The 27,605-nt window shown below is 45.8% G+C and overlaps 1 protein-coding gene across 3 annotated transcripts in view; it reads left to right on the top strand.

The window, feature by feature from the left end:
* The window catches only part of SIL1 (SIL1 nucleotide exchange factor), a 100,074-nt gene that overhangs the window by 44,374 nt on the left and 28,095 nt on the right, over nucleotides 1-27,605 (top strand). For all 3 annotated transcript variants that reach the window (XM_069773105.1, XM_069773104.1, XM_069773106.1), the window contains 4 exons: nucleotides 9,384-9,504; nucleotides 10,761-10,857; nucleotides 13,808-13,999; nucleotides 18,790-18,911. In XM_069773105.1, the coding sequence (XP_069629206.1) occupies nucleotides 9,384-9,504; nucleotides 10,761-10,857; nucleotides 13,808-13,999; nucleotides 18,790-18,911 (532 nt within the window). The remainder of the gene's footprint in view (nucleotides 1-9,383; nucleotides 9,505-10,760; nucleotides 10,858-13,807; nucleotides 14,000-18,789; nucleotides 18,912-27,605) is intronic.

Raw genomic sequence — 27,605 nt, forward strand, 5'->3', positions numbered from 1 at the left:
AATAGTTTCCCTTTTTGCCCCTTTTTTCCTCTTGTTGCACAATCTTAGGCTTCAGCTCCTCGTTTCCAATCATGGATTAACCATGGCCAGCTTAGACCTCTTGGTTCTCATATTGGTTTTGGTCCTGATGGTTTATCCCTCCCTAGAGAGCAGTTGTGTCCTTTCCATGCCTCCGTGTTGCCAGGTTCTTTGGGGATGGTTTTCTCTGCCCTTTTGTTCATCTGTGGTGGCCATCTCAACAGCCACTGGAGAGAGGAAGAGAGACTCTCTGCGAGCGACAGATGTGGAAGACAGCTGTGGTTGATGATGTTCTGGAGGTGCTAATCTCTGTCATAGTAAAGAAGCCAGTGGCGCCTGGCTCAAAAAAGTATTAGATGCCTAAAATTTGGCAGGACAAATATCATCCTTAGTTCCTTTTGTCAGGTTCTCAATTTTCCTCGTCATCCCCCTCGTCCTTCTCTGCCTACATTCTGCATTGATCTTCTCTGAACGTAGATAAGCCTTCAGCATCCCAGATGGGCTTTCTAGTATAACAAATACACCTGTGGGATGACAATTATTGAATAGGTTGCAAGTGACATTATGAAGTCGTGTAGGCTTGGGGATAAATAACTTAGTGAGTTGGAGAGGGATTAAAACTGGCTTTTGTAAATAATGTTTCTCTTGGACGTTGAGTTGGCGACATGGTGAGACAAAGGTCACTGCAGTGTCCGTGCAGCCCGGCATGCCGTTTGATAGCTGAAATAATCGGAGTGTGGCTAGACAGCTTTGATCTCCACTTTCTTCTGCTGCCCAGACCTTTGTGGGATTAAACTCTAAACTGCTACAGTTCACAGAATCGAGCCCAATATCAGAAGAGAAAATAAATTAAGTGCTTTGTATTGAATCGCTAAGCACATGCATCATGCTGTAACCGAGGGTGTGTGGTAATGCATAAGAAATGACTGGCTCAAAGCTGGAGATAAGCATTTGCTTATGAAGTGAAAACACGTGTTTTTGCCAATTTTACAAAAGGGCAACCCTTCCTCTTCCTTCCGTGCTATTATTTTTTTCCTGGTGTATTTTCTGCTGTTGCAGTGCAAATGAGAGAGAAGCCTTTGCAGAGAGGGAGGTGGAAGGGCAGAAGCACTTGTTGCGAGGAGCTGGAGCTCTTTGCCGTATGAAGCTTTTCTATATTGGCAGCAGCATAAGATGCATCAACAGATGCCACAGCAGTGACTCCCATCAGAGAGGCACCATATGTCCTCTCCCAAGCCTTCCCGTCGCTTCTTCCGTAAGAATCTTTCTCCCCAGGCACCTGGCTAGCATCCGCCTTCGTTTCCATTGCTTACTATCTTAGAGCATACCGGAAAGCGGCAGACAGCTCACAGGAGGTACATGCTCTGCCCTGCACGTGACAGCCAGCACTCTCATCCTCAGTGGTTACCTTGCCACGAGAGGGTCGAGGTTTGATGGGTTTTTAGGCAGGCAGCTAGCTCGGCTCTGTGCATGCCCCTGCATGAGGCCAGGCTACATGCAGAATAATCTTTTTGGCCGCCGGTGATGGTAGGCGTGAGTTGAACGGACCTGCTCTGACAGCGTCAACCAGGATCCCTCGCCTGTCACCGCCAGGTTCGCCTGCTTCTCCCTCCCCTTCCGCTCTCCCGCTGCCGGAGCCAGAGGCGAAGCCAAGTGCAGGCAGCGGGTGGATTTGGCAAGAGGCATTGGGAGCCAGAGCCCGGTGCTCACGGGGTACCGCCAGTTTGAATAACTGGGCTCGTGGCCCCTGGCACTTGCTGATCGATTGAGAGAACATAAATACCGGTGCTGTGGGAGAGCACTGGATCGGTTTAAATTGGCAGTTGTAAGTAGTTGTCCAGCCGAGTGTCCAAATCTAACTGATGCTTTTGCGTGTCTAACCAAGTATTACTTACTGGAAAGCCCCTTCCTTGCGATGCTTTGTTCTCCGCTAGCTGCGGATCAAATTGCAGAAGGAGGGATTTGATTCTGGCATCATTTTAAAAACGTTTTCATTATATCTGCCGAGGGAAACAAATTACAGAGAAGACCTCTCAGCACTAGGACAAAAGAGTGGCTCTAAAACCCTTTTCAGATAAACAAATGTTTGAGCTGTAGGCCTGATGGATGGTGCTTAAAGACATGATTATTACTGCAGCAAGCAAGCGGTTGACATTAAAAATCATAGGATGCAAGAAAGTAAGTTCTCCCAAGGTTACCGTGGGCATGTTTCTCTGTAATCCTGGTTGTGAGGAGCCCTTAGCACCCTGAGTCCACATGGTGATGTGGCATTAGCCATGGGAAAACAGTAGCCCAGCAAGCACCAGTAAGTAGCTTCTCTCTTGCTAAATAAGAAACTGGAATGGGAACGGCCCTTTCTTTGCACCTTATTTGAGCAGGGTTCAAGTCCTGCGGAAAGTAGTGCTTGCTTCTGTGAGACACATAAGGACCCTGGGCAAGAGCAGAGACAGTGGCACTTTGTGTTGGGATGTATCAGTGCAGTGAGTTTGGGTTTTTCCTGGGGAAGGGATTCACCCTCAGTGAGCTTGAAAATGTTTCAGATGTCTTGGCTCTGCTGCAGCGTGGAGCAGAATCGGTATTGGAGAAGATGGTGTATTTAGACATCACCATTTTGACAGGTTGAATTGCAAGGTATTTGTTAGTGTAGCTTGGAGTACTATATAATTAAGATTAGATATTAGGAAAAAATTCTTTACTGTGAGGGTGGTGAGGCACTGGAACAGGTTGCCCAGAGGAGCTGTGGATGCCCCATCCCTGGCAGTGTTCAAGGTCAGGTTGGATGGGGCTTTGAGCAACCTGGTCTGGTGGAAGGTGTCTCTGCCTGTGGCGGGGGGTTGGAACTGGATGATCTCTAAGGTCCCTTGCAACCCAAACCATTCTATGATGCTAAGATAAAACATTTGTCAGATAAACTAACCAACTAAAACGTCTTATGTGAAACATCCTTGACTTTGTTGAGGTTTTTTTAACTGTTCATTCAGTCTCTCAACAATTCATCACATTCAGGCATTTCTGGAAGACAGTGGTACAAGTTGCTGCTGAAAGCTAAATACCTGTGACTTGGGGATCAGGCCCTTCCTGCTTAGTATTTGTCTGCGTGCTCTGGGAGGCAGAAGAAGACAGCAGTTTGAGTTGTTTGCTTGTGCTGTAAGGACGAAACTCCTCTCTTGTGATTTCCTTCGTAATCCCAGGAAGGGAAGGACATCTCCTTATCCTTGTCGGCCCTCTGCACAGCAGCAGAATCTTTGTCCATATCAAGGGGCAATGATAAGGCAAAATAATGGTGATAAAACCGGCCTGACAGCAGCAGGACTTTTCATTTGCAGGAAGAAGCAGCGTGGCTGCCTTCAGCCTCGAGGCAGGCAACCCCTGGGAGAAGTGGCACAATGGGAATGGCCACGGTGGGTCACAGCCAGGGTTCATCCAGCATCCCATCCCCTACAGATGCTGCAAGCACATGCCTAAGGAACAGTTCATGAGCATGGCAAACGTAGTGATTATAAAAGAGTTTTCTCAATAATTAATTACAGTAGGTAATTAGAGCCCCTGCTCTCACTGATGGTGCGGACCTGAGAAATCCAGGAGTGCTGGGCAGTGACCAGGACGATGCTGTGCTCAACAGGCAGCTGTGGTTTCCCAGCAGAAGTACAGAACTAATGGAAGCAAGAGATGCACATGAAGTGCCTTTGTAAAGCATTTCATCCAGCGTCATAGGAGTTTCTATTTGAAATGTGGACACAGATATTTGAGCTTCCTCACTGTCTGCACTGCAGGCGAGGTACAGTGGGAAAGGCCGGGGGATGCTGGGGCGGCTTCTGGGGGGAGCTTCCAGGCCTGATGCTTGTTAAACCTCTCTGCCAGCTATCTGGAAGAGGTGATATATAGCATATTAATGATCTTTTCCGGTGGCACTTAATTGGGAGGAGCAGTGAGTGCCAGAAAACAAACTAATACAAAAGGCTGTAGATGAGTGAAAAAGGGGCAGGAAGTAGCAAAATGAGATTCAGGCTCTGGGCTTCCTCTTCCCATCAGTAATCCATCTCTTCTTGACCTGTGTCTTCTACACATCTTCCCTTCCTTTTGTATGTAAAAATGTTCTGTTTTGAAATAACAGGCAATCCAAGGAGTGGTATGACTCACCCTTATAGGAAAAAAAAAAAAAAGCCAGGCTTTGCTGCTTTCTTGCTCGACAGCACTAACGGGAGAGTCTGGAGTCAGAGCACGCACCGAGCCCCGTCAGACTAGGGCTGGTTCCTCTGTTTCCTCTGAGCCCAGCATTCAGCGTGAGAAACAGGCAGCATCTTCATGCAGCCAGAGCACTGTGCTCATGTGAAATCCCATCCTCTCCCCAGGCAGAGCCCGTAGCAGGAGCAGGCAGCATGAGCAAGCAATGCCAGCGATACGGCAGAGGGGAGCTCTGCTGTTTCCTGGGATTTGTCTCCTTGTGTATTTTTTTTAATCATTACTTTATTAAAGGAGTAGGTATGGTGCCATCAGATAACTTTTTGTGGAGGTACGGTGCCATCAGATAACTTTTTGCGGATGCTCTGTCAATCTAGCACAGCTTTATTGTTTTTAATATCGCAGCACTGCTGGTTTGTTTTGCTGGGAACATTCACGTATTGATTCATGGATTCTTTTCTTGCCTGTATTAGAAAGAAAGTCCCTTTCCCCTCACTCCCCTGCGCCGAGAGAAACAAAAAGAAAGGTAGATATTATCTGACGCTTGCTCAGATACCAAGGTGATTCTGAGAACTGCAGAGCTAGTTACTGACTCATAACTGTGGTTTGTTTTCACACTGTTAATAGACTTTTTTTTTTTTTGCAATGGCAACCAAGGACACTCACTTGGGAAGAAACCAGGGGATCTGCCTTTGTGAGCTGGATCACCCTTTTTTCCGCTTGCGGAAGCCTTCCCAGGGGGACATTTCTCTGCTGCAGGGGACAAAGTGATGCCAGAAGGTGTTTCTGGAGGGGGAGAGTCTCATGTCCCTCCTGGGCTTCTCTTGCTGAGCAGGTCGATGGGTGGCAGCTCGTGGGCCCAAGGGGTGTATAGGGCATGGGGATGCCCCTGCCAGGAGCGTAGTGAGTTATTGCATGATCTTGGTATGAGATTTGCATGTCTATGTATGATGTAAAACTTACCTTGTTATTTTTAATGCCTGCCTGTTTCTGTGTAGTGAGTTGGGGCTCAGCCCTGTCCCCATGCAGAAAAGCAAAACCACTTGTGGCCAGCACTAAATGGAATAATGTGCTGGAAAGGAGCCGGGCAGGATGAGACCCTTCTCATTTAGTGAGGAAACACAGTTGATCATTTGCTTGGTCTAGAAAAAGAGAGATGGGGTTACTTGGGTATTACTACGTGATGCATATTCAGCACAGCAGCCCTCTGCTTTTAGTTATCCTGTATATAACGTGCCTGATTCTTGCCTTAGTTGTGAGCGTGGTGGAAGCGTGTTCTGTTTTCCATTTGTTTATTTATTTATCGTCTTGTTTTCAAGCTCTGCAAAGCTTGATATAGGTATAGAGCTTCAGAAATGTACACATAACAGAATAACAGATAACTGTGATTTGGTTACAAGGCAATAATTTAAGTCGACAGGTTTAGCTGATAACATAAAACACAAGAGAGAAATAGCATCAGTTTATAAATGTCAGCAGAACCCCTGCGAGTAAGTTGCTGCCTTGAAGCCGACTTCGGTGCTGTTACTCCGTCTAATATATTATAAGAAGAAATAAAAGTATGTCTGAAAAAATCTGGCTGACCAAGATTAAAGGAATAGGGCTATAAATTAAATTCTTCCTTGGCATCACTTTAAGCAACTTTCAGGACAGACAGAACATGTCCAAGTAAGATGAATGCTAATGCACTAGAAGGACCTCCAAAAGACCAGGTGTTTTTAGGCTGTGGATGCTCAGACCCATAGCAGCACCCAGACGTCGGGATGGTTTGTCCAGAGAGCAGTGTAAGTCAAAGCAGTTGTGCTCCAGCTCGTGTGGGAGAGCAAAGCCTGTCTGATGTCTCTGCAGCCGATAAAGGGATTAAATTGAGAATGGGAATAGCACCGTCCTAGCAGTGCATTGCCACAGGATTGGTGTCTCCTGCTTGGAAAATAAATGCTGTCACTTTGCTTTGACATTTATTCCCAATAAATACCTTGTCATTCGTGCAGTGGCAAGGGTTTTTTTTATCCTCTGGAAGTATTTTAGCTGTTGGACGCTATCTTTTTGGCTGCGAGGCGAAGAGCTGAGTGATTGAGGGGCAGGCGGGTGGCACGTCCCCATCGGGGACACTGGGTGGTATGCCTAAACCCCGTGGCTTTCTCTTAGATCCATCAACCCAAGCTGATGCAGTAACGTATATTCAAATCAGTTCAGTTGTGGTTTAAAAAATTCCAAGTATGGGATATTTTTTAAGTAGTAAAGAATACAAACCAGTTGTGGGGGAAGGAGTTTGCCAGCTTCCTCCTCCAGCAGCTACAGCCTTTTCTGCAGGTTTGCGGAGGGGTTTTCGCAGCTATTTCTACTCACTGGGTAGTTGATTTGAAGGTGGGAAATCAATTAGAATAGAAACTCTTCGCTCTGTTTATAAGGAGTGAGAGAGTAGGACAGGATGATATCTAGCGGCTGTAGGATTTGGAGATCTCTGGAAAGTGATACCATTCGGCTTCATTCAGTAACACATATATGCAATGCATACCTGTTTGGATAAAGGTCTTTTATTTTTCTAAGGTGTCAAGGAGAAAAAAGGTCAGAAAATTGCTTAAATATAAACTTGTTTTTATATTTTTTAATTGAGTTTCATTTCCCAAATTCAACTTAATACAAACAATAAGTAAAAAATTAATTCCTCTAGGAAAAAAGCTATTAAGAATATGATTCTATATTAACAGCATGTGAAGCTGCATAATTGCTTACATATGTATTGCTCCGGTGCGTGCTCCCAGTTGTTGAATAGTATCAAATTATAGGAATCAAAGAGAATCAACTATTTTTAAAGGAAGTGTCTAGAAACTACATATTGAAACATGATTAAAATTCAGGATTTCCAGCTTGCTCATTTAAATCAGCAATTTTAATCACATTATTCAAGTCAACCCACCCTCAAACACACTTTATGAATAATACTTCAAAATACCCCAAACTAAACAAGACTGAAGACCTCATCCTGTCTCAAACGTCTGGAATATTTTAAACTGACTATGCCAGTCTTTTTGCTGAAAACAGAGACATCTTTCTTGGTTTATTTAATAAAGCAGTATGTTTGTCCTGCTGTGGCATGAACCTGTGCTGCTGTGTACAGTGGCGAGAAGAAATCCCTGTAGCAACGAAAACTGCTTAAATACCTCAAGGCTGAGATTTCTGCTCTGGGGTTTGGATGGTCTCAGTCAAATCTCGTTTAGGAAAGTGTGAAGAAGTAGAAGCAGGAAAGGTTTGTGTCTTTTCTGATTGCAATCTCCTTAATTCAGTTGTGCTGGGTTTGTGAGCTCATGCACGCCGGGGTTCGCATTTCATTTACTGCTTGCTGAAAATAGAAACTGGGAGGACCGGTCACACAGGAGTTGCTCAGCCCTTCTGGAGGCTGGTCCATTGCTTTCCCTTTTGATGTTTCTTTTAAGCAAAGCCCATCAGCCTCGTTCCTCTCCCCTGGCAACCGAGTGAACTGATGTGGCCAGATGCACCGGGATCACAACAGCCAGAATATACTGTACTCTTCTAATGGGGACATTTATTTCTGCCTGTGTCTGACAATTCAGGAGTTGCTTCAGCGAGTACTGTGGTTGTAAACTGGGCTGTCCCAGCGCTTGTGACCCGGCAAGGAAAGCCGCTGGCTTTGGGAAGAGAAGGACCCGGCTCGCCCCTCGCTTTCTCCCCTAAGTGGTGTTCGTGCCCGTGGAGGAGGAAGACATCCTCATGTATCTGTATGTTTGGCACGCAGTGCCAGTGGGAAGATGCTCCTCTATCTAGACATATAGATTAAAGCTCCCACGTATCACAAGTAAAGGAGCAGGAGGAGGTTTTTGTCCGTTGGTGGAAAGTGTGCCAAGTGTGGAGGAGGTACCTCTAGCCTGTCCTTGCATAGTTTAAGATGGGAAGATAATCATGTCTATCCCCTTGCTTATCCAACCAGTGCAACTTCCTATGGACAGGATATGGTAGAGAGAAAGAAGACCTATCAGAAATGCACCCTCTTCTAATAGAAAATCCTCCAAAATGGATTTTTGTTTTTTCTAAATGCATTTATACCTGCTGGATGGCTTTAGGCTTTGAAATGTTTTTGTCTGAATTGTGACAAACATTCCAGTCTTATGTAGGAAGTACCAGGTCCTTTGATCAGTGAAATGTCTCTTTGGTCTTGAACAGGGAGGGATCAATCCGGTTGTTCCCGAGACTAGAGGATTTTGTCTTTGAGAACATGTATTTATTGTACAAATTAATTATCCTTGTCTTCGCTTCCCTTTTGCAGGAGATGCTACCTGTCTCCTGCATGCTGTGTTATTTTATCCTAGGCATCTTCTTAGGTAAAAGGAAACAAAGAGAGAGAGGAGCATGAGCAGCTGTGTGTCTGTTTGTCCATCTGTGTGCAGCTAAGACCTCTGTATTCATTCAGCTGTGACCCCGCTCTCCTAAGCAGACAGATTTTTTGCATTAAAAGAAGATGAAGCAACATCAAGAAGTACCCAATTATTGCCATCCCTCCATCCCAGTGTGACGGCTGGCTGTTGTGACGTGTTCGTGGTGAATCGTGACCAAGAAAAAACAGTCTGAATTTCTCCTCTTTTCTGCATTTAAAACCAAAGCTTAATGTATTCCTTGTGTTTTTGTTGGTGGATAGTAGTGATCATATATTCCTTTTAATACAATATTTCCAAACCAACACAGCCTCACCTCGGTACACTTGATATTCAGCGTACCTGGCTGTACTCTGCGGTATGCTTTGATTTCACTTTGGCAGCTGTATTTTATACTCTACCCCAATCAGCAACCAATTCCCCTTTCTCCAAATAGTCTCCAAATCCGCTCCTGATGTAGAGTTTTAGTGCTCTCTTAAGAACTGGCCCAGGAGGGAGGAGGGAGCCGGTGGTCTGCTGGGCTCGGGGTCGCTCCTTCCCTGTGGCATGGAGCCAGCCCAGCTCCCCGGGGACGCGATCAGTGGGTCAGGGTGGCATCTGTGCGAGGTTGAGTGGGCACTTGGGTCAAAGGGGCGCTGCTGGAGGGGAGAGTGGTTGGCGGTGGATAGCCCACTCCTGTTCACTGTGCAGGGCCAGGCTCTCTTGGGTAGGAGTGTGCGCCTTCAGCTCGTCCTTCATGCGCAAAGGTGAAATAATGCACATGCCCTAAAATAATCTGACCTTTGTTTGTAGGTCAAGCTGTTCCTGCAGGGTCACACGTACGATTAAATCTGCAGACCGGAGACAGGGAAGCCAAGCTCCCAGATAGCAAAAACGGAAGGAGTGACACAAGAGAAGAGAGAAGAAGAAAAAGGTACAGTGATGCAAAGCACCAGGAGTGGGTGGGCTGCTGGTTTCATGTCTTTTATTAGGGGCCGGGTTCCCTGATGCACTCAATTGCTGTCTCTTCCTGAGACTTAATTGCTGGTTTAAGAGTTCAGCAGTGCTGAGAACTAAGCCCCGTCCTTTGTGATCCCTTCGGGGTGGCAGTAGAAGTGCCCTGAGTGTATATTCAGAGACACCTTCATGGCTTCTCATGCCACGACACTGAAACTAAATTTGCAATGTGGCTTCTTCGAACGATATTTATTCCTTAGTAATGTCTGCAGCAATTGGTCTGAAACTACTTTCTGAGCTTGAACCATCAGAGCAGTTGTGAGGGGCTTGCTTTGTGTTGACCTGAGCCAGATAACATTATTTTCAGCTGGGTGCAGTCAGTAGGATTGCAGCATTCATTTACACATCAGTTACTACTGACGTTCTCCTTAGATCACAGCCTTCCCTGCACCTACATTTTTTAATTTGTTTTAAAAGTTTCACTGGTGCTGACTTTGCCCTTGGCACCCTCCTAACAAAGACAGGTTTAGTTACTATGGGGAACTTTCTTTCCTAAAGTGCATGGGATTTACCACTGCTTCCCTCGCTTCCCTAGTTACTCCTGTTCGGAGCATGGAGAAGCTCTTTAGTTTCATGATGTCTCAAAGGCTGGCTTTCTTTTTTTCTGTGCAAGAGTGTTTAAGGCCCAGATAAGTTCCCTGAACCAATGAGAACAACGTAAAGAGCAACACAACATGGGTTTAAGCATTTCTGTGTAATTTCTGCTTGGATTTACCCTTGCCCTAACTGTGTGTGTGATGATCATCAGCACTTCAGCTGTAGATCTCCCTGTTAAAGCTTGCAAGTCCCTACCAATGATCTAATGGCACAATGGTGCTTTTTTGTTTTTCCTCTGAAACATTTCCTGCTTTTCTATATTGCTACGTGAAATTCAGAGGCATAAATTAAGCAGCTCTTTCTGTTGTGTTAGGATTTGAGATTTTGAGCTGGCATGCAGATTACAGAGCCTTTTTTGTCAGGGTAAAGTGTCTGCAAACCACATACAAAAGGTAGCACTCGGACTAATCTTTTCTTGAGTGTGGAGTTTTTCTGTGTGTTATAAGTGAGATGCATGGAAATCCAGCACTTTTAACTCCTTTTCTCCTAACGTTATCCATTCTTGTGTATCACAATGAAAACATTACAGGTACAATTGTTCACTCATAAAATGTTTTGGTTTGTTTCTTCTGCAAGGCTCGGCAAGGTGGATGTTGACTCAAATTCATTCACGGCCCAGGAGCTGAAAAAAGCGTTGGCTAAAATGAAGGAGAATGAAAAGGCAGAAAGAAAGGTAAGGGGAGTTCCTTGTTTCTAAAACAATGCACACTACACAGGTGCAAACACCCTGCATTGCATGCCTCAGAAATATGATCGTTAAAGTAATTGCTTGGGAAAATATTGTGCAGACTAATCTTCTGGGGAATATGGACCTAAAATACCTTTGCTAGCCTGTTAGTAATATAGTTCCCTGGGAAACTCACCTCTTCTTGTACTGATCCTGGGTTTGCTGTAAAAATTGAGAACTCTTGTTCAGGTCCGTCTTATTCATTTCAAACTTAAAGGCCTTGTGTTGCAAGCTGCTTATAAGTACTTAAGTATATCTGCACAGTTCAGGGTGTTTCTTGGTAATAATTATCCCGTGGGCTGTCAAGGGAGAGGGGCTGCAGCGGTGGAGTGGGCTGGGATCAGCAGTTTAACGACAGATCAGCCATCAGATGCTGCTGTTTTCTGGTCTTTACTCAAGTGAGTGGGATCTCAACTAGCAAACCAGACACACAATGTCCACATAACCATCCTCATGAGCCATTCAGACACTGAATTTCTTGCTGCTGTTCTTGGTGTACCAAAGCTAAAGTGAGGCTATGGGATCTTTCCTGAACCCAAAGCAGGTATGATCAGTAAGCTCTCCGATGTGATGCTGCTCCCCTAAGTTTTCTGATACCAATGTGATTAGACCTGAAGTAATAATGCAGAAAAGTAACTTGCAAACTCTTGTGTGCACCCACGGGCCGATTTCCTTTCCATTGTTATTTTTATCCATTGTTTTGATTTATTTGTTCGACTGTTGCTTGGTTCACAAAAATGTCTCCAGACCCCCAAAGTGGACTGGATTGCAGCATGATGGTGTTTGTAAAGGAAGTTATTTTGCTGTTCTCTGTACTCCTAAGTGTGAGTAAGTACAAGAAGTGTTGTGTAGCTGAGGCATTTCTTTTCTGCGTTCAGTGATGGTGACAAGTCACTGGACATAACATCTTCTGCCACTGGCACAGCTGGATCGAGAAGTGATCTTGTGGTTTAAGTTTCCAATCTCATGCCTTGGGTAGTAAAAACCAAGTGGCTGTGGTGAAGCATAGGCTGAAATTTCCTTATATAAGCTGTAAGTTTCCCATTTAGTTATAAATAGTCCACAACCAAAGTAAAATTGAATATAACTGCCACTTTCAGCCCTCTCCAGGCTTGGAGCTGGTCCCCAGTCACTGGCATGACACTGGTGCGATGATATGTGACTCATCAGGTGGACCACAGGCTTTTTTTTCCTCTTCCACTCATCAGTATTTCCTTAGGCCCTAGCTCCTCCTGCTGCCTTGACGTTGTCTCAGTCAAAGGAAAACTGAGGTAGGAGTCAAGTCTCTAAAGTCTTGGAGACGCATAAAGTCTTTTTTTTTCCCCTATCTGGCACCAGGGCATTATTTCATTTTCTGTAAGATTATTTGTGTAACAGCCAGCGTTACTGATAGCAGGACTTCTTGAAATGAGTGTCATTTAAATGCAAAAATTAGTGGCACTCTATTGTGTGAAAATAAACCATATTTTAAAAAACCCTGTTAGAATAGCTATTGTCCCAGCAACTGGGCTAAAACCAGCTACATCTAATGGACCTAAAGTACTCCATTTAAAATCACTCCTGCAGGGAGCAAATTCATCCTCAAAGTAACTGTGTCAAAGTAAACTGAGTTACGTCAAGCGTGTTCCCATCTACGCTCTTGCAAAAGCAGTTCTGTGTGGTTGGGATGAGGATGGCGTTCTGCGTTACTGCATGGTATCTATAGTAATTAGGCAGTCATTAGCACCGGTTGTACAACTGCCGTTAGGTTGACAGTGCTTTCACTTCAATCGATCTTTTTTTTTTCCTCCAACGGCTCGAGACCTCGGCTTCTGTTCACACGCAGGGGAGTGGGGCAGTGCTTGCTGGGGGGAGCACTGCACATGTAAACCCTCTAGTTGGGGGTCACTCCTGTATAAAAATGTGTTTTGGTATTTGTGTTCATGACAGAATCCCTTTCAAAAGGGGCTTTCTTGCTTTCTCCTGCTTTTGGGGCAGCCCATCTTCAGCACAGCCGCCGTCCCCTGCAGCAGCAGGCTCTGTCCCTGCCTGTCCCAGTGCCACCAGTGCTGATGCTGGAGAATGGGTCCCTGCTGGCTCTGGGGCTTTCTCAGATCTCTGGCAGAACCTTTTCCTTCTCACCACATGCTTTTCCGCAGCTCTTGGTTCATTGCAGCCCTTGGGGTGCTGTTTGTATGAGGAAGACCGTCCGTGCTGTGGGACGAGCTATCTCCTGGCCAAGCCCCATGGCACAGCACTTCAGCTACCCCCATCTTATAGCTGGTCCTCCCGCTTTGCTTTCTGACAGCTTCTGTCCCCAACAGTGAGTGCATACATTTCCCCGAGAGATAAAGCCATCCTGAAACATGTTAAGTGATTGGGATGATGAAAGCATCTTCCTACATGTCCAAGGAGATCTCCTTGATGTCACTGGCCTGGAGTCACTGGGCAGTTCAGGCTGGACAGGACCTCAGGAGGTCTCCAGCCCCATCTCCAGCTCCAAGCAGGGTCAGCTGTGAGATTTGGGGAGGTTGCTCGGGACTTCTTGCAGTCAGGCCTTGAGAACTTCCACTTGCAGGCAAACAGAGGACAGCAGTGCTACCTGCCTCTGGGCTTGATGGTGTTTTGGAAGGCACATAGGACGTAGAAATGGTGTACAAAGCCCGAGGTACAAGCTCAGCTCCTTGGGGAGTGCTTACTGGTACCCAAGGTGGGTATCTTACAGATAACGGGTTCCTGGGCTTCTCAGAAGGACCCTCCAATGCTGCCCCTGCATCTCTGATGCACAGTGGTAAATCCATTTGCATAGACAGCCAGGGTTCCCCTTGTAAATCTGAGACTGGGGTTTCTTTCTATGTCTTTCTTGGCTCTCTTTATCACCTGCCTTTGTATCTGATTTCCTCCTTCTGCTTTCAAGGCCCATGAGGAAGAGGTGAGGAAGAAGTTTCGGCCCATAGAGCAGCTGAAGGAGGAGTTTGAAAAGCTGAACATGAAGATGGAAACAGACTATGAAATTATGGTTAAATTAATCAGCAAATTCAACAGCTCTGCCTCCACGCTGGATGAAAAAGTAGCGGCGCTTTATGATCTTGAATATTATGTTCACCAGGTAACAAAAATGCATTAGTAACTACCGTGTAAAATCCAGGGGATACGGTGTCATAAACGTGGTTTTATTTTTCTTATCAGTATCAGGTAATACAAATTGCTTAATTATCATAATCCTGGGACAATAACAGACGGCAGAGGGCTACTGCAGGCTTATTTTATATCCAAGTTTGAATAAATCATTGCTTGTGCCAGTAGCGAGCAGTTTCCTGGGGGTTAGCATTGCCTGGTTTGTTGTCTGTTCTCAGGCTTTTTTTCTTGCCCTCTCTTTTTCTTCTTTTATATGCTTAATGTTACAAAAAGGGGTTTTTATCTGCCATTTTTTGGTAAGTAGAGTGGTGGTTGCTAAGAAAAATAATTATTTTCTCGTTCCTTCCATGGAAAGCCTCTGTGGTTGCAGGTAGGTGCCCTTGCATCAATTTGCAGAGAATGTCTTTGTACTAGGGAAGACAACAGCCACCCAAACCCCTGTATTTTGTCTTGGTGTGAGTAAGAAATGGCATGTAGAGCCTCTCTCACAGCTGTGCTGGTGGTGACAATGACTGAAGGCTCAGGTGAATGGCAAGTTGCTGAGCATCAGCTGAGCCATGCTCATCAGCTCTGTGTGAGGTTGAATATATTTCCTGAAATCTCACTTCCTCAGGTTTATGCTCACACTTTTTCCCCCCTCCCTCTGATCTCTCTTGCTCTCCTTTCAGCTTGCACATTTTTACCTCCTGTTGGTTGTAGGCTGCAGGGACGCTGCTCTCCTCCTTTGTGCTTAGTGCCTTCCCATGCTGCAGCTGCTTCGGTAGGTGTCTGGGCATCAAGGCTGTGTTCTGCCTCATGGGAAAGGACTGGGCTTCTCCCTCCCCAGTGGCTGGGAGAGTCTGGAGTGGACTGGGAGAGTTTCCAGTGTCGCTCTCAGTGACTATCATTTCAGAGGGTGAATGGGACAACTCTTGGGAGATGCCAGTGCAAGACCTTTCACTGGAATGGCACTTAAAACCAAACATGGTATTTTGGAGGGAGGTAGCTGAAGGAATGTGCTGCTGAGAGAGTGAGTCCATGTACCATCTAATAGAAGTGTTATTTCCAGGGCTCTTTGTCTTGAATTTCCACACTAAATCTCTGTCATACGCATGCAGAGGCTTCCTTGCTGTTTGTTCTCAATGCTTTTGTTTCACTGACGGCATTTGTCTGACTCAGAGAATAAGTGTGAACAATGGGTGCCCAAAGAGCTTCATATTTATACTCAGGGCTAATTCTGTCTGGTTATGGGTGCCAGAGTATCAGGCCAGCATGCTAAAAAGCAACCCCCAAACACCCTGGGATGCTTTGGATTCCAGCATAACAGTCTGGACTATTCCAGCATAAAATCCCACCTGCTTGCAGCATGGGATAGGGCAAACAATTTCAAAAAGGCGAGAGGAGCAAGGAAGCAATCCCCGCTCCCTGTGCGGGGACTGGAGCATCAAAGGGAACCACATCCAGCATCAAAGGGGTCAGAAAGAGGGAAATGGCAGGGAGGCTGGCAGGGAGCACAGAGGACTCCTTTGTGCATCGATCACAACGTTGCTCTGTGCCCGCGCTGTCGGGGCAGATGGCTGGGCAGCACCTTCTCATCAGGCAGGAAGCTGATAAGAAATATGACTTGTCTCTAAGCCAGCATGGCTTTTCCTCCTCTTTCTTCTTCCAGCCAGTTGAATGCGTCCAGAGCATTATCTCTGCTTGGTACTGACTTTAGCAGCACTGGCTTAATGTAATTACTGAATAGCAGCCAAATACGCTTGTGCCGCATAACCCTGCAAGGGCTGAACTTGTCAGGAGTCCTCCGTGGCGAGCCACAGCAGTGCCACTGGAGGATAGGGATCCTTGCAGGTGTGGGTGGCCCGGGGCAGCGTGCACCCACATGTGGGACCAGTGATGGCTCTGCTACTCCCTCTTCCCCCAGACTCCATCTGAATGGTAACGTGCCATGGCTTTTGATAATCATTCAGCTTCCAGACATCCTGCTGCTGCCTCCGGGGCACCAAATGCTCTGTCGAATGGAAAATACCATGCCCTGTAGGGTTTGCAAGCAAAGGATGCTCTCCGCTCTGTGGCGTGGTCATGAGCATCCTGGAGCGCTGGGATGTGAAGCAGCACGTGCCTCCGAACTTGCTGCGAGGGAGCGGAAGGGAAGCCATGGCTGGTGCTGAGCCGGGGGAGAGATGCTCTCTCCTGCTCTTGAAGAGTCAGCCCAAGGGCTCTGTGTTTGCTCAGCTTTTTGTTGCCAGCTCTGGTTTGCTTCTCATCAGTCAGGATTCAACTTGGCATGTTTGGGAGCCCATCTTGGAGAAAGAGCAGGAAGGTCTGGCTTGCTAGGTTATCTGTAATGCATAGAAACCAAATGCAAATGTGAAGAGGCCAGAGCATAACTCATTTATAAACAGAATTCACGGTGCTTGCACAGCAGTGTGCGGAGCCAAGACCCGTTCTCATGCGTTGCAGGCTCTTTCTCTCAATTATTTACTCTCCTTATCTTTCTCTCTCCCCTCCTCTGACATGCTACACCATTTCTCACTGCTAATTTCCACTCCGTTGCGTACGGTTGACATGCTGCTTTTCCTTGCTCTCGTTTTCTAACATTTTCTCTTCTCGCCTTCCCTCCCTGTTTTCTTTCTCCTTCGATTCAAAGCCGCTCCCTGAATAACTGCTGTCATATTTGCTCTTCTCCCATCCCTCTCCTCGCCCACCTTGCCTGTGTACTTTACTCAAGAGCTCTTTTGATCTTTGGCTTTCTTCTGTGCCGATTTCAGTGGACTGAAACAAGACGCGAGCTGCTGCCTCGCAGCATCCTCCACTCCCCAGAGAGGTTAATACCTTCAAGTTGTTGAGTTTGGGGGTTTTGTTGGTTTTAAAACAGTGAGTGAGAGAAGGAGCTCTCACAACAGACTCCAGTTAAAAAAAATAAATACTTGTTCAAAATAAGCTTTACAGCACAATCTGTATTCTGCGGTTGAGGTGTCTCGCTTAGTGCTGGCCTGAAGGACTCCGGTGCTGATGAGGTTACAACGATGGTTGGTTTTACCACGACTGACGCTGGATGCAAACTCCTGCCTGTCTATGCATTCCCTCTTGAGCAGAAGTCAATGTCCAATTCCAGCGTTAAAACAGCCTCAGAGTTTTTACAGAGGCTGAGCAATAAAAGGACCCACTGGTAGCTGAAATTGGGTTGCTGCATAGATTTCTTTGTAGACAAAGATGGTCCTGCAGAAAAGTAAGAGGTCTGGCAGGTCCAGTTTATGGGGACAGTGAAGAGAATAGGATCTGAAAGGATACAAAAGCTGCTGCAAATCCTGAATCAGCCCCAGCAGACCTGCAGAGATCGGCTTTCTGTCACCGGCTTTGCAGAGGGACAGCAAGCAGTGGGTATTGTCCCGCTGGGGAGAAGAGACAAGCTGTAGCTCCCCAGATCCTACTTTAGTAAAGACATACCCGTGGGACATAAAGCTAAGTAGCTTCTTCATTCTCCTGGGTACCTAAAATATCTGACTTATGGCCAATTTTGGTGGAGGTACACAGTTGAGATAAAAATAACACTGAGCATGAAGTCACTGTCGACTAAAAGAGCATTCAGGCTGGAGCACGGTGCCTGAGCCTGACATACCCTGCATACCTTGCGGTGTTTGTCCTGTCCCACCCCATTGGTGGGGTCTGCTTGCTAAAGCTGGGGAGGTCGGTTTGCCTGGCTGATAACTCGTTTTTATGTTCTATTTCCATCTGCCAACAGATACTGTTGTCTCCCTGTCTTTCAGGGAGGAGAAATGTTGAAATTCTAAAACTGAATTTTTTTGCACACACAGTTCTGAGCATTCATCAGATTCTCTTTTAAACTGCAAAAAAAATCCTTGAAAACCAAAATGCATTAATTTGACTTTGGACCGAATTTTGTACTTGAAGCACTTTGCACTGTTTCTCTAAATTTTGCTTGTGAGCCACTCAGAGCCCTTTTCTAATCTCCTCTCCAAGAACAGATGCCCACTGTGATTTGTGCCTGGTTAGCCCCAAGTCTGGTTAAAGTCAAAGATGGATGAATCCCTACTAATGTTTAAACTTTTCCCTACTGGCAGTTAGTCCAATATTGTCCGCTTTAGAAAAATCATTGCTCAGGCTGCCCCAAGGGGAAGGTCCTGTCTGACCCTTCCAAGCAGGGACTGGCTTTTTTTTTTTTTCATGTCTGCATGAAATTGTTGACGGTACTCATGAAGAATACCCAGACCTCCCCATGTGCCTTACTGCGAGTAGAGGTGATGCTGCCCATGTACCTGCTGCTGACAGGTTCTTAAACGTTCCTAACTCCTGGTGCTACAATTAGAGCATCAATTAATTAATTGCATTTGCAGAACATACAATTCCCTGGGTTTCCAGTAAAGGCCTGCTTAGGTGAGAGAGCAAAGAACTGGGTTTTTTTTACATCATTGGATTTACCGAATTTTTAACATCACCTGAATTACTGAAATATGCATGAAGAATAGTTTTGATAGCTAATCAAAGTATATGAGTTTTCAGTGATGCCTTCTGCATGTAGTAATAGCCACGTGTCAGTAGACTGCTTCTGCAACCAGGACATCCACTGCTCGCAGGCAGTATTGTACACAATTTGAGCCACAGTTATTCCCTCTTAATTTTTAATTGCTTTTAAAATTCGGTGCTGGTTAGACTGGGAGGGAGGAGATGCTGTGCTTTCTGAAGCAAGGTGTGCTTGAAGAGTTGTTGAGTGGAATCTGGCTGGGGGTTTTGTACTGATGGGGACCTGCTTTCTCCCAGGTGGACAATGCTAAGGACTTCCTCTCCATGGGTGGACTCCAGCTTGTGATCGATGGGCTGAACAGCACCGAGGCCACACTGAAGGAGCATGCTGCCTTCGTCCTGGGAGCTGCGCTGTCCAGGTGAGCTCTGTCCCACCTTGAGTGGGAGGGTGAAAACCTCGGGAGACCAGACAGGCTCTGTGCTTCTCTTCATCTCTCTTGATTTATTCCTAATAGCAGGAGCTGAAAGCTTCTCTTGTCCTGCAACACACCAAATTGCCTTCTCTGCTGCCTAGCCTTTTCCTTGCAACATCACCTACCCTGGTCTTCTCCTCACTGCGTCCTCATCCTGCTTGTTAGGCTTAGCTAGAGCTAATTTGGTGTGGAAGCTCTGGTTGTTTCTTGATTTCCCTGGGCTCCTTGTTTTTACAAAGTCCAAGGGGAATAATTCTGCCTCCCCTCCTCTCCCCTTGGCAGCCCTCTCAGGGGGGAGATCTCAAGGATGGTGCGATTGAGAGCACCCCAGGGAGAACCTTTCTTCCTCCTTCTCCTTGCTCCCAGGCTGCTTTAGGATAACGAGATGCTGATTTCAGAAATACAAGTGTGGTCTTTGGAGGGGGTTTTTAGCCCCATGGGCATGTGCCTCTGACCCACAGGCATAATCAAAGGGCTGTCACTTAGACATGGGGTTAGGAATGGGGTCAGCAGACGGAATCAAGAAGAGACTGGTCTGAAGGATGTTTGTGATTCATTGGAAGGTGGCTGTTGCCCAAAGGAGCCCAGTTGGCCTCATGCTAGGGCATAGCATGTAGTGCTACAGGTGGTACCGTGTGGGCTTAATGTGTTTTATCAGTGCCCTTTTTGGTTTACGGGTTTTGGGGCTTTAGGGTGTGTGTGTTGCATGTTCACATGTGCAGAGACTTTAGAAATGCATTGGATGGACCCAAACTTCAAGGTCAGAAGTGCAGGGTGAAGACTGAAAGTCAGGACTGTTATATCTGCATATTTCTATGCCTAAAAATACAGTCATCTTCTCCACCATTATAAATTATTTATCACTTAGTCTAATATATTGTCTACAAATCTGCATTTCTTTTGCAATCTTGTGTGCGATGCAACTGGTCCTCAGTACATGTGAAGTAATATGGCCTTGTGGACAGCAGCACGTACCCAGATTTACACCAGGAAAGGGTCCAGCTTATATTTTGAAACAGAGTTTGACTTATTGATCACAAGAAGATGTGCTCTTTCACATCAGAAACACAGACCCACTCTTCATATTCTGGTGTATCTTAATGTTTGAAGCAATATTGCAATTGTTTCCTCAGGTTCTTTAATAGCATGTAGACTCTTAATGATACGTTTCATAAAGAGAAAATCATGTAGAGGCTTTGGGAACATTTGCAGGTAACCTGCAAAATGACCAGGGCTATTAAATTGCTTCTTTCCTGATTTAGCTAATGTGACATGATCAAGACTCAAGAAATTAATTGTCTCATGAGTGTGTAGCAATGGCCACGAAACTAGTGGTTTTATTTACTATTCCTCAATTAATTGCAAATGCCTTTCTTTGGACAGAAACAATCTCTTTTCTAATATGACAATATTAAAACACTGCTTTGGAAACTTTTAGACCTTTTTTTGTTTAAACAACGTTCTGACAGATGGTAATTTTGAGTGGTTTGGATGATGTATTGTCTGAGAGCTCAGTTCCAAAATGCGAGGAGTATTATGCCTGGATGTTGGGTTTGCTTTTTTTTTTCCTTGCTATGCTTAAGCTTTCTCAATAGACATCTACATGCCAACTCGTCTGCTTTGTGCTATCTGCTTAATTTGTTTGTTCGTACATTTTCTCAGCTTACTCCGTGCTCCATTTAAACTGCTGCAGGCATTTCAAGTACTTCACACTAAGCATTTTCTGATGTCTGTGTTTTTCTGAGGGGTTGTTTTTTATTTCCTTCACTCATGTTGTTTCTAGGGGCCTCAGTTAGGTGGTAGGACTTTCCAGTAAATGCCCAGAGGTGCCACAGCTCACTGTGCTGTAGGGGCACAATCTGATGTGTACTTGTGTGCCTGGGGCTGGTATTGGATTGTACGCTGGATGCTGAGCCGTGCCTGGGCAAGAGGCGATGGTCCGCTGCTCACCAAATGGGTCTGTGGCCACCTCCCAGGTCTATTCAGCCAGGTTGGCTTAGACCAGCGGTTTCAAGCCAGGCAAACCTTCCCAGAGGAAAATTGGGGCATGATCATAGCAGTTCCTTGGCCCAGCCCGGGAGGTCATTAACTCCTGACACAGCTGAATCTGGAAGAGGGAGTTTGGTGTTGTCTGTAGGCAAGTTGTTTTATGCAGGAGAAAACCACTGGACACAGAGCAGTCTCAGACGTGCTTGGGTCACATCCAGAACTTCTTCAACTCTTAAAATTACCCAGGTCTCCTCCAGATTTTTGTTGTTCTTAACACCAATCAGGTAGTGAAGCAGGTAAGGGATAGAGCAACCAGCTGCATCACCCAGGTCTTGCCTGCACACAGTCCAGCTGGAACCCGTCTCAGAGGTCTGGCTGTGCTGAAATCTGGTTTGGGATAAAAGAGTTTTCAAGTGGATCTACATCTTGAGCCAATGGGCCAGGTGGCTGGCCAAGACATTGGATCAGCAAAGGCAGTAGGAGGAGAAAGAGGAGGAGGAGAAGGCACAAGCAGGGGCAGCTCAGGATTTCTCCCTTCTGGTACTGCTCCTGTTTATTTGAGTTAAACTGGACTTGAGAAGCAGCCTTAGCACAGCAGAGTTTGGTCCTCAAGGCAAAGGGTCCCAGGGTCTAGCTGCCAGGGTGCTGCCTGCATGGATGCTGTCCTCCCGGCATCCATCTGCCCCTATCTGTGAGCCTCTACCATAGAAGAGGATGACATGTTATAGAAGAAATCAAGATTTCAACTCTTGTTTCTCTTATGTGTCCTTCATTTTAGGCATTTGGGTTTTAATCACCGAGTCTGTGACCAAATCAAACATCATTCCATCTGGTAGAGTTTTCTGAGCAGTGCCCTTATTGCAACTCTAAAATCTCATCACAGTCTTACTGTTTTTAAACCTTTAACAAAATGTTTTCTATTCAGCAGTTTGCAAAAGTAAACTTCATTTGAACAATTCTCAAGTGCTCTGATTGCAAATAAAAGTTAAATTCACTAACAAAAATAATTGCTAGGCATGTGGGATTGTACATTTAGGTATCCATAATTCACTAACAGTATATGCCAATACACAATATTATCTGGATTTTCAGTGATTGCATTAGCATAAAAGCATGTTAGGGTTTATCCAGTGGTACTAACATTTAAATATATATAAGTATGAAATATTAAGATACAGCATTTTGGAGGCAAGTAAAACTACTGTCTGTAAAATGTTCTTGCATATTTTTGAAGGTACACTCCAGTATCTTCAGATGACAATCAGCATTCGCACCATTGGGTCCAAACATTGCAAAAATGTCAATGTTTTATGCAAAGAGGAGCTATATTAAGCTAAAAAAGATTGCTGATGAGAGAAGTGTCTTCTGATGTCCTCTGAGCTATTTACAGGCAGCATCTTCCTTTGTTCGTAGCGCAGCCAGGCCTCTGTGCAATTTGTATCTAGATGTTTCACAAGACTGGAAACGTTAGCCAGAAAGGATTATGCTTGTGATTAAAACCTCAATTTTTAAAAACTTTACCTCCAGGAAACGTTTTTCCACACCAATAATTAGAACATTTTAATATTTTGTAATAAAAGGACTTTTGTAATCCGTTTAGAAGGGGAATAATAATTTATGTTGAACGTATTCTTGAAGCTTTATCCCAAATGCTCCCTGTATGCTTAGGGGTGAATTAGAGGTGAGGATGGAGAGAAACTAAGCCGTGGGACCTTCAAGACAAAGGGAAGCAGTTTGTATTTCATGGGGAGAGGGCAGAAAGCACAAAAGGTGAGATTTTGGCATGGCCAAATTGGGGAGCCAGAAGGAAAGTCGCTTGTGCAGCTGCATTGAGACGTTTGTGGTGTTTTGGCCAGTCCTTTAAAAACCCATGTGCTGTTCAAACTGGGTAGCCGGGGACAGGATTTCAAACTGATGGTCCAAGCTTGCATTTGCCACGTGTCCTAGCAGGACACAGGGCAGTCCTCAGAACAGCCTCTTCCAACAAGCCCAGCACTACTGGGATCTCGCTGTTCCCTCTTTTGGCCCTGAGTGATAAAACAAATGTTACAGGTCTTGGTAAAGACTTGGGAGTAAACTCATCACAGGTAATAACTCAAGCATCATCTTGTAGCAGCACTCAAGAGTTTCCTAGAAATGGCTTGCACCAGGGTATTGCTTGTCTTAACCACTTCCCATGAGATTAAACCCCTTAAACTATGACAGTGTGCATCATGAACATCCCAATCACCATTATTCATGTTACCCAGCTCTGAGGCTTGTTTAGAGCTTGCACCATTTTGGCAAAGCAGAGCGCAGTAAAACATGTATCTGCTTTTCAAGATAAGCCTAAAAGAAAATCCCAGAGCGATGGGCTCCCTTGCCTCCCTGCACAGTGCTGTGCTGGGGAGTCCGAATAGTGCTCAGCGTCATGATGTTCGGCTGTTTTCGGTTCTGCTTTCTCCTCTTCTTCTCATCAGGAGGAGGGATGGAGGAATGCTGTCTCCCCGTCCCTGCTCTATCCATCAGTATTTCAGTGGTGTCCATTCTCCTAGGGTGCACGACTTCCATGTTTTGTCAGAGAAGCACCAGCTTCTTCAGGATGTCTTTGTCAAGAGGAAAATGCTTCCACCAGATTTAACGATTTTGAATTAAGTCCAGCTTTGCAATGAAACTGGTTGATGCTCACTGCTGTTAAATAACATTAAGGCCCAAGTAATAAACCCAGGAAAAGTAAAATTAAAGACCTTGCTTCAATGCTGTCTTGTAAGGACATAAGAATTTCTGGGCAGAGAAATAAATCTAGTTAGCTTAACAAGCACTGTCCCTACCCATTTATTTCAAATCCATCTTCATGTTCATCCCTTCCTCCTCCAGCTTCTCCTTTTACATCTTACAATCTTTGCCCATCTTTTCATCCATTTTCACCATTTTTTTTCAGTGGCCCTGTTTGCCACCTCCCAGTTGCAGTAATTCCAGCTTGACTCCCTGCCCGCTTGTAATTTCTTGCTTTGTAGATTGTCTCTTCTATTTTTATTTGAACTCCTGACTTGTGTGGAGTTATCAGCCTCACTGCACTTAATTTCAAATTAATTTGATTGGGTCACCTCATTTTTTTTCTGTAACAATAATGAACTCAACCTATTTAGCCTTTCCCCATTATGAATAACCTTAACAAAAACTGCAGTGCAGTATAAAACTGTGTTTCATCGTTATGGTTAATTACACAGAAGAATAAATCCCTAAACATTTTTCAGCATCTGAAATCTAACAAGAAAGTGTAATGAACAATTAAATAGTAAACTGCCATCCCTGTGCTTTCAGGAAGTCAGGGAGAGCAGACCCCGCAAGAAAAATCTAGAATCCAAGGTTTGCTTCTGTTTTTGTTTTCATAACTGCTTTGGTAATTCAAATGCTGGGGAGATTCTGGCATCTGGAAGCTGGCAGGGTGCTGCAGCTCAGGGTCGGGTGCTCATCCCGTGCCAGGTATGTTTTCCTTAGGTGCCTGCAACTGCTGGATAGTTGACAAGGTGGGATGGACATCTTAGCCTCACCCTGTGGGACTGGTTTTAGGCTGAGGACGTTGTCACTTCTGTCAAATGTGGGAATTCTGGAGTGAGTTACCCCATCCAGGGAGTCTGGGTTGGGCTGGTGGTGTGAGAGAGGAGGACAAAGAGGTTAAGCAGTGAGGATGCAGATTGCTGAAATTGGAGTGTTTGGCCTCACATCGTACTTCAGCAGCGAGCAAACCTGCATGGCTTCCCCCCAGCACCAGATACTGTTGCATTTTATCAGTTATCACAGGGCTCAGTCTTGCCGATGCAGGTGGTCTCTCCCTCGCATGTCCTTCACATGGAGATGAGCGCTCCCAGAGCTGTGCAGGGTCTCGCCAGTCCCCTGCTGCTCGCTGTTCTAAGACCTGCATGAGGTGGCCTGCCCTGAAAACACAGCCCTGCAGAAGAGCTGGTGCTGCCAGGGGACGTGGCAGGGATCAGGAGCACTGGGAAGCCGCTCCGGGGGGTGCTCAGCAGCACCTTCTCTTTAGCAGGGAGATTGGTGACACAACCTGCAGCCAGGTCATGCATTACATAAAACATGTTGTTTCTGCCTCTTCTCATTTAGTAAATACTCTCCATTAAAACATTTGAGGTTTTGTGGTGGTTTCCATTTAAAATATGCATTCGGACTGGTTATCTAATCACTTCCTGCAAAAAAACCCAGCCCAAACTTGCTGTTTCTCAGTGTAGACCTGGTTTTGTCACTGGACGCAATGTGTATTCTTCTGTCTCTTCAGCCACTATTTATTCATCATCCACGTTCTCTGTTTATCCTTTTTAGTGTAGCCTGTGCACTCAGCTAATGGCTTCACAAGCTTCAAAGATTTGCCTGCCTAACCACCTACATTATTTTCCTGACCTGCTGTGACTTTCCCATGTTGCGTGTTCTTCGCATTCCCTCCAAGTAATAGGTGCAAAACGCTCCACAAAGAAGAGGCATGTGTGTCTACTCTTTAATCACGGTGTACAGGAGGCTGTAGCAGCCCGTTGTTAATGTGTTTCAGAAGGGAGGTTGAAAAAGTGCATTGAATAGAACAAAGAAGTGAAGAATGGGAGGAAGACGAACAATGAGAGCAGGAAATGCAGGATCCAGCCTCAATTACGTACCTGCTCCCAGCAGGGTTTGGGGTGGACAGAACTGACCCAGCGATTACCATTACGGGTATTGTCTGAGCTTGTATAGAAGGATACAGATCCCATCTCTTCCTTTGTAGGTCCTGCTGTGTGCGCCCTCCTACCCCTTTCCTGATTGCAGCTTTTGTTGTATTTAATTGCTGGCAGGCTGTACGCAGTGAGCATGCAAAGGCAGATCCAGCCAGGTTTGCAGTCTGAATGGTAGTGGCAGAATTGGGCTTTTGGAGGAGTCTTGGGGGCTGCCCTTAGCTCTCGTGGGTTTTCTGAATTTAGCCATATTTACTTATCGGCCCTCTGTTGCTCCACCTCTCTTCCCCTTGTGCTGAGGAGAGGCAGGCAGAGCTCCTGGGCCCAGAGCTCGCATAGGAGGCAAAATAACATGAGCCAGCACCCGCAGGCTTTCGTGGCATCTAAGACTGGCTTTTGCCTGTCCTGATTGGAGAGGGATCAAGTCCCAGCAAGGGACCTTGTTCCCAGGTTGGCATCTTCCAGCCTACCTGTTTTCCCGATGCAGTGTTTTGCTAAGTTTTTTCTCATCTGTCTATTCATGTGCTTTAAGGTTCATTGAAACAGTTGATTATTCATCCACAAAGACAGTTCCTCAGGTCTTCCACCAGACTGCTGCCAACCTCAGCCCCTTTAAGGCTCTCCAAGTGTTTGAAATGGGTGATGTTCCGCAGAGAGGGAAAACAACAGCTTACTGGAAATTAGCTCTTTCTGAAGAAACTCATCATCACTGTTGACTACTTGCCCTTCCCTCAGGTGCTGACATTCTGTGTCTTCTTGTGAGCTGGATTTTGATCTCTTTATTTTAGATGATCCTATTTCTGCTTAAAAGGAGAGGTCCATCAGAGGCCCTCAGAGCTGCCTGGCATGTTTTGGAAAGGGATGACTCACTGGCTTGGCTGTCGGAGAAGCCGTGCAGACCTCTGAGCCCTGCTGGTCAGGGCAGCTGTCTGTGGCCACAAGACGTCTCCAGGGAGCTGGACCAGTGGGCAGCCCCCTCCCTGCGGGGTGGCTTGGAGTCATCACACAAGTTGGAGAAACACTATCGCAGCTACTTCCCACTGAGTCTTAGCCCCTTGACGCCACTGCATGAGCTCTGAATAGATTTGAAAACTAATTTGCTGCTCAGAGCATCAAGAGATGCGTGTCACTTGTCCTTTCTGCTGCATTTAATGAGTTTCCAAGGTGCTGTAGCCAGTTCCAGAAGGCAACCATCAAAGGATTGCGTCTTTGCTTCCATCAGAAGCGTCTAGCTGTCCCTCCAGCGCACTTCAGTTCTCACAGATTCTCTCTGTTTTTGTCTCTTATGAATTTAACGTGCAGTTCATCGTATAATTTCTTGTAACCATCCTTTCCAGACAGTCTCTCCTTTTTTTTTCTGAATGCCCTGAAAACAGGGGATGGAAAAGAAGAAGGACTCTTCCTGCAGTCAGATGGTGTTAGCTGGAGCCCAAGCGATATATGGGTCATGGTAAAAGTCCTGTCATGCTTCTCTCCACATTCATGACTCTCAGTTATTCTCTCTTGTCGCCCAGCCGTACCTGTTCCCTTCTGTTAATCATCCTGGAGCTGGCCTATGCTTTGAGCCTCCCTGCCTGCGACCGTCCTGGCTGTCACCCAAGTGGGACCATGTCTTTGCGTGGGTGAGGAGTGAGTGAATGCGTTGGTGCTGCTGGACTGACAGCCGGGAGACGATGGGCACAGCTTTCCGGTGGCTGTTTCAAGGGACAGGGCATTAATCCTCAGGTCCATCTGCCGAGATCAATAATTAGGGCTGTTGCTTTGTATAAACCACCAGATCAACACGGGAATTGCCTTATTAAAGTGGACGTGCAGGCCTGGCTGGTTGAAAAGCCCCTGTGGCTGGATTTTGCAGAGGTAGGAACAAAAAGCCCAGGGTGGTAACGGTATGGTAACATGCAAATGAGGTTTCCCTAAGCCTTAAGCAGCTAAAACCTGCCATACGTGATGAACC

Source organism: Haliaeetus albicilla, chromosome 27 (genome assembly GCF_947461875.1).
Source record: "Haliaeetus albicilla chromosome 27, bHalAlb1.1, whole genome shotgun sequence".
NCBI classification, from domain to species: Eukaryota; Metazoa; Chordata; class Aves; order Accipitriformes; family Accipitridae; genus Haliaeetus; species Haliaeetus albicilla.